Source organism: Tetrao urogallus, assembly GCF_951394365.1.
Source record: "Tetrao urogallus genome assembly, chromosome: 5".
Taxonomy (NCBI): Eukaryota; Metazoa; Chordata; class Aves; order Galliformes; family Phasianidae; genus Tetrao; species Tetrao urogallus.
In genome coordinates, this window is record NC_136818.1 from 3,488,361 (window position 1) to 3,505,430 (window position 17,070).

At 40.0% G+C, this 17,070-nt stretch overlaps 1 protein-coding gene across 1 annotated transcript in view; it reads right to left on the reverse strand.

The window, feature by feature from the left end:
• Positions 1-17,070, reverse strand: part of FGGY (FGGY carbohydrate kinase domain containing) — a gene marked incomplete at both ends in the record, with an annotated part of 148,546 nt that overhangs the window by 53,502 nt on the left and 77,974 nt on the right. The window contains 2 exons of the mRNA XM_079535467.1: positions 9,944-10,047; positions 12,279-12,407. Coding sequence (XP_079391593.1) covers positions 9,944-10,047; positions 12,279-12,407 — 233 coding nt within the window. The remainder of the gene's footprint in view (positions 1-9,943; positions 10,048-12,278; positions 12,408-17,070) is intronic.

Here is a 17,070-nt window from a genome sequence, read left to right on the forward strand (position 1 = left end):
GAGATATGGGGCTTCAAATGAGCTGGAACAATTTATACCACTCATTTATTTTTACTTCTCTTCCAATGATAGATTCTCACTGTCACAAAATGCCACTTGATGTGAAGATTATAAATCTCTCTGCACACACAACTCACTGCGGGACATTTTAAATATTCACTTTAGAAGATTAAATTCGCTGCTATGCTAAGTTACATTCCTGAAAGTTTACCACAACAGAAACTATCTCCTTTCAGTGATCTAACAACAAAAATAAAGTCAAACCAAAAGATCCATATACCTCAGTCACCTGTTTGCAGTGGCTAACAACAGATGGCTTAGGGAAGACCATAGGCACAGGGCAACCATAGAATAATCCTTCCCCAAAGTATCCTCCCAGGCTCCAGTATTTCTGTTCCCACTTCCAACCCACATGAGATGCCAAAGCTTTAGAAGAGACTGAGGCTGCTCACAAAGCACATCTTGCATGAACACTAGAAATCTCTCAGTAAAAACTTCATTTGTGCATTAGAAAATGCATTTATTATAATGCTGACTTAAAGATCAGTATAAGTCTTTAAAAGAACATGGGAGTTTTTTGTTTTTTGTTTTTTTTAATGTCTCAGCACTATTCCTGCAGCTCGCAGTCCCTCAGCTTCAGTTCTCATTCCTAAATAAATATGCTACAGATATGATTTGCAGCACTACCTCATTTTGTGACACCAGCAAGACCTTGCCCCAGCCTGAAAGGTTAGGAAACGTGCACACAGAACAGCTATGATACAAATACTGTGACTGCTCACCTCGCATGCCAGACAGAATAACAATTCTGTCTTCAAATAACACTTAAAAATCCCTGAGGTTGTCTCAATGTAGTCTGAAGTGGGCCCATTCCTTGTCACTGTGACTAAAGGACTGCAGCACACGAATACATTGTCCATAAGGGAGTTTGAGTGCTGTGTTTCCACAAGTAGCTGATGGCAGAACTGCTAAATTGCAGAAAGATATGAGCTATCCTGCTTTACATCCTTCCCCACTGACTGTATCATAAGACCTTTGCTTTTTCTTGAAAGTATTTTCACTGTCATCTCTAATACGCATGGTAAGTAGATGAAATCTTGATAACCCAACTTGGCCAACCCATTCTATCAGATGGTGACAACCCTGAAGAACTTGAAGCTCAGTAGCTGACGTAACAGAAATTTAAGGGAAGGGTGGGAGACAAATCCCAGGTGGTACCTAAACAGGTAGCCCAAGTTCTCTTGCATGAATGTAACATTCCTTATTATTTACAGGATTGAATTATTCTTCAAAACCTGCAGTTCTCACTGCAACTAGTGCAAAATATCAAGGAAAAGAAAATCTTTTCAAATGAGGTCTGGCTTATTTATCTACTTGGAATGCCCTTCCCATGCACCTTAAGATATTTACTGCATAATGCAGTACATTTTAGAGAGATGTTTCTCTTTTCTTTTTCACTGTTTGGTAGTGCAGGCCACTACCAACAACAGTATCAAACTTACATGTAAAACTAATCTTCTTTTACAATACCTCTGAGTTAATGGAAGTAGATTTACATTATGTGGGATATGCCATCACACACTATTTTAAACATGCTTTTATTTGAATAGCTAAATGGGTAAATCCTGAGAACCTTAGTTGGTGTTTATTCAGCCCTTACTTACTGAGACAAACTCCCAAGGTCAGAATAAACACTGGGAGAGAACCTCAGGCCTTCACCCACAGTTATAAACAATGAACTCAGCATAAACTGTGATTCCCAGCTGACACTGGGAAAAAAGCAGCAGCTAATGTTTCTCCTCATTTGCATCCAGAATGATTGTATGAAAAGAGATTGACTTTCTTGCTAACAAACCTTGCCCCATCTAAGTCACTGAAGGAGGGTAAACTGCAGAACAGATGCAATCAGGCAGAATCACATGGGACACCAGCAATGTATTTTTTGATCCCAAATCCCATAATACTTGCTACAAATACTGCTACATCCAAACTTTTAAAGCTAACACAAAACAATGAAGTTGTTTTTCATGCTATTACTGTACTCCCTTGAAAACTGTTCATTCCAAGGCCCAGAGATATCCCAGCAGATGAATAAGGACATCCCTTACAATTTGAATCTTAATCGTTCCTTCACAGTCCAGCTAAGTTCTTCTGAGAAAAAGACTAGCATCATAGAAGGACATCACTTGTCCTTTTGGTTCACCATGAGATCTAGAATCATAGAATCACCAAGGTTGGAAAAGACCTAAAAGATCATCCAGTCCAATCATTCACCCATTACCAATAGCTCCCACTAAACCATGTCCGTCAACACAACATCCAGCCTTTCCTTGAACACCCCCAGGGTCGGTGACTCCACCACCTCCCTGGGCAGTCCATTCCAGTGCCTGATACACCAAGAGAGCAGGCTGCTTGACAAATTCATGGCACAAACAAAAACTAGGTAAACAAGACAACTGGAAAGACCATTAATCATACAGAAACATGCTCGTGATCTGAAGGAGTCCCCATCTGTCTGTCCTAGGAATGCCAGTAAGACACTCAAGACTACGAGCTTCAGGCTAATATTTTCTTCTTGGGCTGAAGGGAGAAATCAGAGTTGGTCAGTTTGCAGCATTGATAAAATATCATACGTGTCACGTCTGGCATCATCATTTTGAAGAATATAGAAAACAGGAAAATCTTTTGTTACAAAGGAGGGCCACAGTTGCTGATAGACTGTTGTGAACATAATAATAATACAATAAAACAGAATCAAGTTGTTTTATCCTTTCCCTACAATACTGTGATATCTATACACCAATGAAGCAACAATTTTTAAATTTAGTTTAATTTGATTTTTAAAAGTTTTCTTGCTGTAGAATCTAGTCTCCCTCTGCTGAGAGACAAACAAAAACCCCAAACCCTATTAAAATACATAAGAGCTACAGTTAAGAATTAAAGATACAAAGTGGTGGCTGCCAGAGCTTCTTACAGGTAACATTCAATGCCACAGTAGAGGGTACAAATCAGGTGACAGTATTTCTGGCAGGCAGACTACACAAATCTTACTAGTGTCAGCATAGCTAGGTAAGAAGCTCATGCTTTCTAAGGCAAAACACGAGTCAAGCAGTGACAAACAGGAGATGGGCCCTATTAGGGGACATATCTGGAGGAAGTCCAACATAAGCCTTCACATCCATTGTGCTCATGTCATAGAATAGAAAACCCAGAGAAGGAAGAAAACATCTTTGGTTCATGCATTTATTGTACAGGGCAACACAGTGTCATCTGCAGCATATAAATGTTGTTGTTTTAGAACAGGGAAAAATCTCTCATGCTTAAACATACTTAGCAAAATTTCTCACTCGAATCTACGGTCCCAAAGCACTGTATAGGTGCAGTTTGTAAGAGTAAAGATTAATAATTTAAAAATCTACTAAACTACAAAGTGTCTCAGTCTCCTGTCTAATAAAAATGAAATAGTAGTTCCCACTCTCTTACTCCATTCATTCAACGTTGCAAAGACCACCAAAGAGAAGGCACTGCAGAAAGGCTTAGTATTATGGAACAGATATCCTAATGTAAGGCTGCATGTCACACAGGACGGTTTGCAGCTAACCGCAGCATGAAAACCACTGCATCTGCTGGAATTTTCAAAGCAAGCATTTTCACTGATGTCAGTGAGACGCCTGTAGAATATCAGTCCTCTTATAGGCTCCAAGCGGAATATTTTTCAAAGCATTTGCTCTATCCCCATCTATTCTTCGAGTCTTTGAACTCAAATGATCTGTTCACAAAAGGAAAGGAGAATGGACTGCAGCTTTCTGGAAATGCTGCTAAGCATTATCTAGGGCACGTACAATATAGTGACTGTACTGTTTTCAGCTGCATCCCATGAACAGGTTGACTGCCCACAAAGTGACGCGATGCAAAACTTGGGTTTCTGTGACAGGCATGCAGTGAATAGGAATGTCCTATTCTCCCTGCCACCAAAGCTTACCTGAGCTTTGAATTATGCCAGGCCAGGAACAAAGAAATATTGCTCATAACAAAAACTTTTAATAACTCATTTTCTGAAAAACCCTTCCTTTCATCTCTGCCAAGCTTCAGAAAAGGCTGGGAGGCAAGCAGAAATAAACATGATACAGACTCACCACTGCTGGCTCTAAAGTAAACTCTCCAACTTCCTATTTACATTTTAAGATCTGAAGCTTTGTGGTTTACTAGTTCTGCAAGTAAGTGCTTTGGGTTTTGGAGGCTGCCTGCACATGATGTCCCACCACTACTGAATTCTTCCTAGCTTTTATTAATATAATGAGGTCAGAAAAGCAACAATCTTTTATATGCCCTGCTAGCAGAAATATTTTACTTCTTGCCTTTTATAAACAAAACAAAGCAAACAAAGCATACAATGTCAAATTAATGCCAGTGCAGGGGATATTACAGCTTTGTTTGTTTCTTTTGCAAACCAAAGATGCTAGAGCATGGAACAAGGCAGCCTCATTAAAAAAGGGTGTGGAGAACTTCTTTGAGGGATGAGTAGAAGGCGGAGGCATTTTTATGGCTATGTAACCCTTCCAGGGCCATAGATTGAAAAATACCTAAGCAGGCCCAGTGACCTCCTCAGAAGACACAATCTGTATAGAGCAAGGATGGGCAACCTGTAACAACAGTCGTGAAGAAAATGTGGTTTTCATCTCACACAGCCCTCCCTGAATGTAAAATGTCTTCATTAGCTGGGAAGTCAGCACTGTGACTGCTGCCAAACTCGATATATAAGCTAGCAGAACTGAACTGAATGAGGACAGAGCAAGGGAGAGGTTCCTGTGACACTAATTCAGTCCTCCCATTTGAAAGACACCAGCTCTGTGACTCATGTGTAGAACTGGCCTTACAGAAGAGGAGAATATTAAAAAAGCAGGAGGGCAAGCACTTATCAATTTCAAAAGCAGGCACAGGTCATTGCAAAAGCTTCTTCAGATTGCCTCAGCCTCAGAAGTGTTGCTTTTGTGTTGTTTTTTTTTTGTTGTTTTTTTTTTTCCCCCTCCTGCCTTCCTCCTCTCTCATCTCACCCTCCCAAACCCAGCCCCTTTTCCTTGGTCAGCAGAAGGACAAGTTGCTGCCTTTGCTGAACCTGGGTCACAGCCAGCTGGCACCCAGGCTCCTCGCTGAGGGCTCCTGGCCCTGTCCCCACGGAGACTGCACGTTTCACAGCAGGGCCACATGTGCAGCCGTGCTGCAGGGCGCGAGGCTGAAGCGCTGCTCACAGCTCTCCGCTCCAGAAACACTTTCCTCAGTGCCATCCGATGAGATTAAATATAGCTGGGAGAGCAAGCACCAGGCTGTTTTGTTTCTGCAAGTTTTCCCCTCATCGCAGATGATTTCAAGCAGCTGAGGAGTCCTGTAGTAATTACTCTAAGGTCTGCTGCTTTAACAACGTGGCATGTTCTGAAGAGGAGACTCTGGTATCAGAGCCAAAATATACAGAATCCACTTGCTGGTCTGGCTCCCACCGAGATTACAGAGATCAGGCTATGAGAACACTTCGAGCCAGCATGTCTCTGCAGCCTCCACTCCAGGATGTACTGTAAAGGACACGTACTGTGCATGCTTTGGGGGTGGAAACGTGCTTTGCACTCTATTTGTGTGAACAAAGCTGGCAGCTTGGGTGGATATTGTGGAGCAATGAAGCTCTATTGTGTTTGCCAGTCATCACGAGAATCAAATGAACAAATTTAGAAGAAGCAAATTGGGCTGAAGTTCCCTTAGAAGAAAACAGGCAAAGACTAGTCAGGCTTGGTAAAACAGAATACGGGATATTCTTCCTAAAATAATCCATAGTAAGCATTGGAACAGCAAAACAAATTGCCCATTTTGCTGCTCAAACTCGGTTCCTCAGATCGCATAATGAATATAAGCAAGATAGAAAACAATCTACTTGTGCCTCTCAAATTTTAAAAAAGGACTGAATTCTAAACTTCAAACCACACATACATTACCACCAGGGGAAAAAAATAACTTGTGCACCACAGAAGATGAGTCAGCTCCCAGTGACAAAGATGGAGGAATAGCAAAAAGATGTAAAAGAAGAGACTCCATTCAAACCAAAAAAGACTCCCTGACAATCCCAAAAAGTAAGTGTTGCATACTGATAAAGAAAACAGAATGACTGAAGAATGACCATATCACTAAATGAGGATGGAAAAAAAAAAAAAACAACACACCAAAACAGAGACCCTAAGTAGAAAGGGACAAACCCATCATATTTCAAAACGGCAGTTTTGAAATTCAGTGCCCCCTCTCTCAGTAAGCTGAATTCAGCCCAGACAATGCTCCCATTAGATGATGTTCTGTCTAATTCCTCCAGCTATGAATTCAGAAAGGTGTTAGGGCAAGGATAACAAATATTTCCCAAATGGAACAACTGTCCTGCAACCTGTACTCTCAAATTGCTTACAGTCTCACAATACATGTTATTATGAGGGGGGAAAAGGTGAATTTAGTGTCCCTGAGAAGGCGCTATTCTTTACCAGGTACGGGAAATCGCAACGTTCATCCATCAGAAAGCAGCAGCAGTACTGCTAATTAATGCAAGGAATACTAGGAGCTCTGTGATACAGGACACTTTGTGTAGTTGCCGCGGCGGCACAAGCAAAGTTTCCTTTAAGTTTCAAAAGTAAGTGTGGGTGCTGGAGCTTAGACACCCTTCCTACAAAGCCCGATGGGCGGCAGCAGCCCACGCAGAACAGCCAGCCACTGCGTACCATCACTTGAAAGGAATACCTACACTGCTCAGAGATCAAAGCCACAGCAAATGAATCCCAGCCCTACACTAAGGGACCGACCTTCAAAAGCAAAAGGACAGCTTATTTGCCATTTCAAAAGCAAGCTGCACCGATGACTTCTCCTTGGGCAAAGGAGGCAGCAGAATATCACGTAAAATGAATAACTGCTCCAAAATATTCAAAACACTATCAGTCCCCATGCCCCCAAGCACGGATAATGGATGAGCTCTCAGGTGGCAGTGACTTTAGCAGCTACCTGCTAGGACCTGGCCATGGTTCCTAATTACACTGTGCTTTTTGCCTCTTTCACAAGCCAGTTAAGTATCTCAACAGAAACACAGTGCTTTGCATATGCTTGATCATCCAAAACTGTCACTGGTTAATTCTTAGAAGTGGATCTTCTCTTAAAAGTGATAGCGTTACCACAAACTATTACAGCCATGAGTAAAATTAGGTTCCATTTGTACTCTCTAAAATACCAAAGGCATAACTAGTAAAGTCTTTTGTTCAAGATCTCTAGAGTCCTTGAGGTAATAAAAATTGGGTCATGGAGCAGTTTCTCTTAAAAGTTTAAAGTCAATGCCATGTTCAAGCAATACCTGCTCTGTGACTCATGGAGGATTCGGTCTGAGAGTGGAAATACTGCACCAACAGACACAGCAGCAGTAATGCTCCTGCCCCCACCAAGAGGAGGAAGGGAGGGGAGAGAGGCATAGCAGATGATTTTGAACAGTTTCCTGTTACAATCTCTTGAAAAAAATCCAGCCGTACTTTCACCCTGCTTTCTGTTTGCTGAAGTTCTCCTGACAGTTGGCTCTTTCGGTTGCCAGAACCACAACAAAGGACGGCCTTGAGTTTCCACACAGGCCATTTTCTCCCTCTCTCGTCTCTGATCATCTCACAAAGGTATTATTGTTGCTGGCTCACTGGGGCTCAGTGCACCTGAGGCAGATCAAAGGCACTTTTTAATGCCCGCCTGACCACACAGGTCTCTCTCCCACTGCATTAAATTAAACTCGATGATTAATCTCTATAGCCCTGAGGGTCCCTTGGTGCACACAGAGAGAGCAAATATATATTTCTATCAAAACACAAGTATAATATACTTTCATTTTATAGCCCTAATTAAAAAAAGGAACAGCTAATTCCAGCCAAATGCAGCTGCATATAGGTCTCATTAAAACACAAATACAACTGTGCTGTGTGCCCGGCATTCACTTCATGTAGTGTACGTAGGTAATAGATAAAATAACAGTAAACAGAAATCTTTCCATAGATTAAATGCAGAGCAGTTTAGAATTTGCCTGCTAAAGATTGCTATACCTCTGATCAGATAAGCGAAGGAAGGTAGTTAAGGAAATGATTATAAAATGCTGAGTAGTTACATCTAAATAAACCCAACACTGCACAAGCATCTATTTCTGAGTTTGCATTCAAATGATTAAGAGTCTTGAAAGGTTCCATCTTGTCTCTGGTGCACAGCGTAGGCACACTTCAGTTTAGCTTTAATGACAGAACAGAACAATGAGTAACACCAACATGGATGTTGCCATGCCACTTCTGTTACATTAGTGCAGCTAACGGGGCCACGTCTCACAGCATCTGGAGTACGCACACAAAAACTGCTTTTAAAGTCTTTACACTGATATGCTTTCATTCAATTTGTTGGTTTTTTTTTTCCCCAAACTGCAGTTGTGAACTGAGTTCAGAACCATGTTAGAATCTACCAATACACACATTTTAAAAATTAATAAATAACCATACACATGTCCTCCTCCAGGGTGAGTTACTCTAAAGGAATAAGTTACAGCCAGCTGGCTCGTTTCCAGCCCTTCAACATTGCCCTCAGACCTTTTGGGGGAAACTGATTGAGAGGTTCTTAGCTCATTTTAGCCCAGTATTATGTATCTATTAACCCAGCTTATTTTAATGATTTAAACTAACTCAGCTAAATGAAACAGGTTAGGAAGAGTTCACGCAAATGGCTTCTTCTGAAGGACCTTCACCAAATGAACTGCAAACAGTGAAAGTAAGGGCATGCTTGGAAGGGCAACTTCAGCCCCAGAGCTGGTGTTTGCAGGGTGCCATTCCAGCACCTTAATAGGTATAGACACCAATGTGATTTTTCAGAGACAAAGTAAGCTAATAGCAGCACACTAGATATTCAAATCTACAGCTTAGGAACGAAACCAAATATATTCCCCATTGTTTTACAGCATCTAAGCTTTTGTTAAATCTCTGCTTCACAATACTGGGATTATTTTTATCTTTAAATTCAATCGTGCCTAAATGCTTTGCTGCACTACAATCCATGTGACAAGATCACTTTAATGCATGCTGTTACTACAGAGGCAACTTATAGATTCTGCTAAACCTGATGCTTTATTATCTGCTTCCTTTCTTTTTCTCTACAGGAGAGCTCTCTCCATGAAGCATGTTAGACCTCTCTAAATTCAATAGCACTCCCACTGCCATTTGCTCATTTAGTAAAAAAAACAAGTCAATAATCAGTCTAAATTTAAGAGTGAAATGAGTTTTAAATAAAAAATGTGGCAGAAAAGGGTACTTATCTAAATGGAATGCTTTCAGACTCATACATTTTAAAAAGGTATAAATTTCAAAAGCAGACACTAAATTTTAATTGCAATTTCAGAAAAAGCTTTTGTATTAATTCACCGAGAAAAATTAGCGAAGAGAAAATTGCTTATCAAGGTTTTTCTTTCTTTTTAGTCACGATACAGATTGTAATTCCATAGATCATGGCAACTTACAGAGGTAGAATGATTTATATTGATTAAGTGAAGTGGTGGCGGAAAAGGGCTGTGACTGGAGACACGCATTCCTTCTCCAAAGACACTATTCTGTAACACATTAGTGACAGGCTTGTCACAGATAACTCAAGCTCAGAGTCTGGCTCAGATTTCAGCCTGCTCTTTAAGCCACTCTAGCATCGTGGTTTCTACTTTTCATGTCATTTTTCACTATTGATTTCTACTACTATTAAAGTCCTTGCTAAATGCATGGTAATATATAATTAATAACCAAAGGTAAAGACAGAGTTAACAGAAAAAAAAAAAAAAATCAAGGGAAAGGACGAGAGGCACAAAGGTCAGTTTTCCCTCCACACACATAAGTTACTATATTCTCTACAAATTAGGACTATACATACAACCTACCCCCATGTGGCATGAAGATGTTCCACAGATCAGAGCAACTCGTGATGTAATTGGCTGGTTTTCACATGGCAGGTTATGTCCTCTCACATCTGCTCCAATTACTCCTATTAAAATAAAATCAAAATGCTATTTTAGTGAAGAGCAAGCCAACCCTCACAAAACAGTGCTTTTCCATGCACAAATAATTGCCAAATATCTCACACCACTACCACAAATCATAAAATTCTACTTTCTCAATAAACAAAGCTATAAAATAACTCTGATAAAATATTTCTTTTTTATTACAGATGCATGAGGACACAAGATGTTTTCTTGTTCATGTTTATCATCATGATCTTTAAGCGTTGTATCAACTACAACCTGACCTTCATTCCTTTGAGCAGCGTGCTAACATACAGAGAAAAAGACCGCCCTGCTAGGAAAGGCACCACAGCAGGTATGTTTATTTGTTGACAGTTTATCACGCACACTGTTTGATGTGTTTTGTCAGGGGATGAGTTGGTAAAAGGGAGAACTTGGCAGCAGACTGGAAGGCTGCCAGCCCTGTTGTATTGGCTGCTGCTGCTGTCTGTGTCAGACAGAACTATCTACAGAACACATTAGTCCTTCCCTACGAGGAGCCATTCTTGGCTGTAATTTTCTGCGTGAAGCTTCTACATGCAGGATAGCACAGGAAGGAGGGCACATACAGCAAGCGCTCAGCCTGCAGCAGAACTTTATACTGGGAGATGCCAGAGAAGTGCCAGGAACTGCTTCCAGAATGGTGCAGATCTGCAGTGAAACTTCACCACGTATCTGATTATGCTTAAATCAGTTAAGGACAGGCTGAAGTGGAAATTTTGCCCTCCCTTCTCTTCTTAAGTTGTATTCTTGCTTGCATGGCATTGCAGCAACATAACAAACCATGTTTTCTTGACCATTATTTTTTAATAGATAATATGCAGTCTAGAGACTGGTTTGGCAATCCTACCACATAAATAATAATATTTCTCTTTCTAGAAGGATAGCAAAAACATGTGATGGATATTTTATATTTTCAAAACCATAGATTTTACGAAGTGAAAGGTGCCAAGTGTTGTGGTTAGTATGCTACATTTGCTTAACACTTTCTTGTTTAGGTCACAATTGCAAGATTCTGTTATCAATCTGTCTGCTGGGTCTTCTCTTATCATGGTTACCATGGTTATCACAGAATTATGGTTGAAAGTTACTTAAATAATCAGAAAATCAAGGGCAAAAAAAAAATCAGTGTCTTTAAAGATATGTCCTCATATCCCTTCATCCTAGTTGGCTTGTGACTACATAGCAGCACAGCTGACATACACAGGGCTTATTTATAGGGAGCAGCAGAAAGCTGCAAGTATTTTACTTATGCTTTATTTTTCACTGCTCAGCACAGGCAGGCATGAGTTTGTATTAAGAATTTTGGATAGTGTTATCAAAAAGGTAGCACTGTTTCAATAACACCAAAACTTCCTGAGGCAAGATTTTTTTCTAACTTATCAAACTCAAAAACCTCAATTTCCTGCTGAAAAAGTGACATTGAATCACTTTGTTTTTTACTCTATTTAGATAAAGCTAAACAGTATAGTAAGAAAAATACAAACGTATTTCAATGTATCTGGAACTGAGCACATCAGAATATTGTGCTAGAAAAGAAAAACCACTAACATTAGGCCTTCCACACTCCAGCTGTGGAAAAAAGCTGGAAGTCTCAGATGAGGATTGCCTCTCATAGGCCACCTCTTTCTCTACTCTTGTTTGCTAGTTTAGATGAACAGTATTTACCTAATCTTACTCCTAGACCAAAAGCACTGTTGCTGGTACATATCCAGCATTCTGCTAGCATAAACTTCCATGAAAAAGTACCCACTGCAATATTTAAAGGATGAATATCTCCTAAAAGCAGGAATGAAAACCAACTTAGACATGAGACTTCTTACTTGGAGTTTAAAGTATCTATTTTTCTTTCTTATCCCCCAAATTTTGAGCAGTAGAAGATGTGCACTCTCATCACATTGCCTTGCCAGCCCAAAGGTGTTTCAGCTCAGGAATTCAAAGTGGAGCCGACAAGAGTTAATGCACAATTTGGAAGTCCAGCTGCTAAGAAATAAGCAGCAATACCTGAGGGCCTATCTATAAACAGATATTCAATTTTGGTACTTACTGTTTGTTGTTGTTGTTGTTTTTAATTTTAGTTATGCTATTTTATAAGAACAGCATCTGAGAAGGCTGCTGGATATAAAATTGGCTATGCAAAAAAAAAAAAAAAAAAAAGCTAAAATTAATTCAATACATTCCTGCTTCCCAGAACAGTAAATATGTGACTAAGTACCTAGTCCTCCAGCATGTGCATCAATGAGAGATGCTGCTACTGCAATCCCTTCGGGGAGACCGAGTTCTTTTGCAGCTTCTGGCGTTAGACCTTTTCCAACAGACTCTCCAGGAGACAAGACGTGGTTTCCTGGGCAGACACAAGAAAAACCATACACCTGTGAATTTACTAAACAGAAAAACAAACATGTGTGTTATTACAAGAACTCCCTTCCTCTCCCTGAAGTTAGTTGGTATACGTAACTCTAAAAAGTGCATCAAAGAACTCTATCTGATTAAGAAATATCTCTCATTATGTACCTCTATGTTAAACACAACCACGCTACATCAGGCTGCTCCATAGTAATTTGAAAGTTCAAAAGCATTCAATGCCCTGTCTAGCCACAGAGAAAAATCTCACCACAAGCAATTAAATTCTGCTTGGCAGCTTTCCAAGAGATATGAAATACTCGTACAGAAATTCCAAGTTCCTGTGGTAGTTGCTGCATACACTGCCTGCAGCCATTCTCTATGCAGGGGAATGAGACTCAGCTCAGCCCATGCTCACCACTGAAAGCTGATCCTGTTAAAAAAAAAAAAAAGACCTTCTCCCTTTCCACCTCCTCCTCCCTCCCCATCTCCATCCTTTCTAAGAGCTTCCACTAACAATGAGTTGGCTACAGTAACAGCAACTCTGAAAGAGAAACCAGCAAATTACTGCACTGTTGCAGCTTTACTTTCTCATAGGTTTAACCATCCATCTTTGAGTCCTCATTGGAGGTGTGAAGAATGCCGTGGCCACCCCAAACACGACCAGTGCAACTCTCCTCTCTCAGGCTTGTCACTAGGAGTGACAGATATCATCTCAGCATAGGTTTACACTATCATAATGCATATTTATTTTTTTCTTGCTGAAATGTAACATATTTCAATAGAGAACGTTACACCTATAGAGCATTTCAATGTGCATAAAGGGAGCAAAACACTGTCCACAATAGAGGTTAATTAAGAGGAGCAGCATATTGCTATTTAGCAGGAATACACAAATGCCTATGAGTATTACGTTCTAGAAATAGTTATGTTATATCATTGTTTAATGAAAAGGTTACAATATTAAATTCACAGTTGGAAAATGGGTTGTCTATATATCACAGTGGTAGTTGATCTTAGGCTTGGCTGCAGATGATACTGATTCTTCACTTTATGGAAGGCAGCCACATCCTGACTGAAGCAATGCATGGGGCACTTGGTGATTAGACAGCACACAAACTTCTTAGAGTTCATTTCTCCAAGAGTTTCTATTCTGTTGAAGCCACACCTCTGCCTCTGAAATATTAGATTGGATTTTACACTGGAAATTTGCAACAAATCTGTCATAGCCAAAACTCCTGGCTTGACTTTAGGTTTGTATTCAAACATTAGGGGCAGTAACCACAAGTCATCATTTCCAGCTCTCCACTAACTTATGCAGAAGAATGTGATAACATCTGCACATCTCCTCTCTCAAAAAAGTCTACATTTTATTAATTCTTATTCACTGTGCTAGCTTTTACAAGAGATGTATGTCTTGTGATTTTTTTCCCCGCATTAAGATTTGAGAGCAGGTTGCCTCTTTTCAAGTTAAGTTTTTTGTTGTCTTCTGATTTCTTAAGACATCAGAAAATAATACAAGTAAAACAGAAGTTGCATGCTTCACCTGACATTCAAAGACCATGCAGGTGGAAGGAAGTTCAAAAGAGTTCATGCAGCTAAAACCACATCTTTTTCTCCAGAATCAACTGCATGACATGAAAGCACACAGATATATTATATATACAGCATGAGATGAAAATAATTTGAATCAAAACATCTTTCCAGGCACTCAATTTCACTGTTGGCTTATTGGGGCTTATTTGTATCAGTCATATTGGTTAAATATTTTCATGTTTAATTATTATATGGTTATGCTCCAATTTAGAAATCAGGGTTACTAAAAAATCTTTTCCTACCAGCTCCTCAATTACTGTATTTCTAGTTAACAAGCACTAATGGAGCATTTCCAGGTATAAGGAGAATCCTCTCTTCTAATGGAACAGAAAATGACCCCATCAATTCTGTTGGTACAAGTGATGTACCAGAATGACCAGCAACAGTCCTCCACAGGATTCAAATGTGTGAGAGAGTGCCCAGGGATGGGTTTCCTGTGATTTGAACACACAACATAACAACATTGTGTTTTAATGAATTCAAGGTAGAGTTCAGCCCGCCTCATTTATGAGTTAAGGTAAAAGCTGAGCTATTATTCCTTGATTGAAAGCACCTCCAGACAATATGGGAAGTGACAGCACCCAGAAATCCCCCTCACATGGAATGCAAAGGGGACTCTCCAGCAATCAGGGAAATCAGCAAACAGAATATTGACTGTGACCCTCTACTTCATCCTTTCAGTTTTAGCAATCAGTGTATGTTCTCCTACATGCACACGATCTGTTCTTAAAGAGCTTTATAAAAGAGCAAAGCAGGCTCTGTGTGGCCTCTGTCATCACAGGAGTTGCTTTCTTGCACCCACACAAGAGTGAGTAAGTAGGTGTGGAATGGGCAGAGACCTAGGAAGGGAATTATTATTCCCATGCTTTAATCCTCACTGAAAAAGTAGGAAATTCAGCTAAGCACCGGTATACCTACAGTCTGTAGCTATAAAGCTATTAAAAGATAAGGTAAAAGATGTAACAACGCAAACAGAGGAGCCACAATTGAAAAGCAAAGTATTTGAAACAGATTGTACACCAGTACTTGGCTTGTAGAGAATGGAGATTCTTACTTGAACAAAATGCAGTGGCTCTTGAAGTCAAGGGACAGCTACCACAAGAATAAAGGCATCGCACAGCTACTCACCAGCAATTCAACAGCAGGTGCTGCCACCCTTAAATCCTACCTGTCATGGAAAAGAAGCTGCCAGAGGGGGAGGAAGGGAAATGAGCTGCCCGCGTACACAGGCAGTCAGTGAGAGTATTACAGAGGCTGTAAAAAAGAGGCAGTGAAAGGACCGAGTCTTCTCAAGCCTCCTGCCAAAGTAAATGTATCGAGTCCTTTGTTTACAGTAGTCTCCTGTGCAAGTCATTTACCTTTGCTATAACGATTTCCAAAATTAGACCTAGCCAAACAAACCCATAATAGCTGAAGCTGGAGAACTTTCTGTTTCACATTCGTACAGCTGTTTCACCAAGGCAATGCCTTAATCCACAACCTTTTCATTTCGTACGAGACATATTATTTCTAGCTATTTTTCCCCTATAAAGCAGCAAGTTTACAAAAGGAAAAAGCTGTCTGAATCTCTTCCTCCTCTTTAATCCTTTTTTGAAGACTAATGTTAGAATTTGCTATGATCAAGTTTTGTTTAAAGAATTTATGCGGTACCAATGACCCTCTACCTTTTAGGCAGTCACCACAGCAACCAGCTATTTACCAGACGTAACACACAAGGCAGACAATACATCTTCAGTCAATTTCAGTGATCAGAATTCTTTCTACAGTCTTGCTAATATTTAACAGAACTAGTTTTTTTAGTACATAGACCTTTTTAAAATAACTAAAGCAGGGGGCCAGCTAATTCAGTCATGACATACTCATCCACTTGAGAACAGCTTTTCATCCATCACGCAGAACATGACTGCACTGCATATGCAATTAAATTTGGCTGTATAAGTGCATAAAAATACAGAAGAAAGAAAAGGAAAAGGGTTTGTTCCTTTTCTTCACTAACTTGACACAAACAAAGTTGAAGGGGTATAGCAATCCCTCAGAAAGAAAAATAAAGGATACATTCTGTCTCTGTTTCACAGACACCTCCCTAAAACAGGTCATTTAAATACTTTTTAAATCACAGAATGGTTTAGGTTGGAAGGGACCCTAAGGACCACTACTCAGCTCCAGCCTCTTCCCATGGGCAGGGCTGCCACCCAGTAGATCGGGCTGTCCATGGTCCCAACCTGCCTGGCTTTGGGCACCTCCAGGGATGGGGCACACACCACTTCTCCGGGCATCAGTAGAAAGACGCACTGCCCATTTGAGTAATCCAAGGAATAAAAAACACAGGTGTCCTTTAACCTCCTCTGAGCCACAGTAGTAGAAGCTTTGTGGAGCATTTTCTCCAAAGATTTGCTAATACTTGGAATAGCCCATTTACACAGTGAATTCATTACAATGCTTGCAGGCAATTCCCAATTTTTGTTTCATATAATAATCACTGAATGCCAGAATTCTGGGATATGCAAAGGATCTGAGTAATATAGTTCTACTGTTGTCATCAAAACCCCATCTGACATAAAATAAGTTACCATTACATACAATAATCATGTTTTACTGATGAATGTACTTAATACAATTCTTAAATCTAGCTGGAGAGCAGAAGTGGCTAACATTCAGAGAAGAATGTAGCAGGACAGTTATGTTAATGCAAAAATAGTATTCATTTTTTCTTAGGACTAAAGGTATGGTGGTTAAAAAAGTGTTATAAATGGTCAGATTTTTTACTTTTTAAATATGGAAATATCCTTGGTAAAATTTCTCAGTTGATAGTTGAAAACATGAGAATTTTCTTCCAGAAAAATCAAAACAAATTACTATAGGGCAGCTTATTTAAAGTGAGAAAACCACTCGGTTAAACAAAAACACTTGGGCTTTCTTCAGTTCAAAATTCATCTCTGCCTATGTGAGCTGCCATAGTAGCTTTAGGCAAATCTCATTCGGGTTCTTTCCATCCCACCCTTCCATACAGCTTATGCTTCTGACTGCGCTACATCTCAACTACCTAACACATAATTACTTAAGGCAGA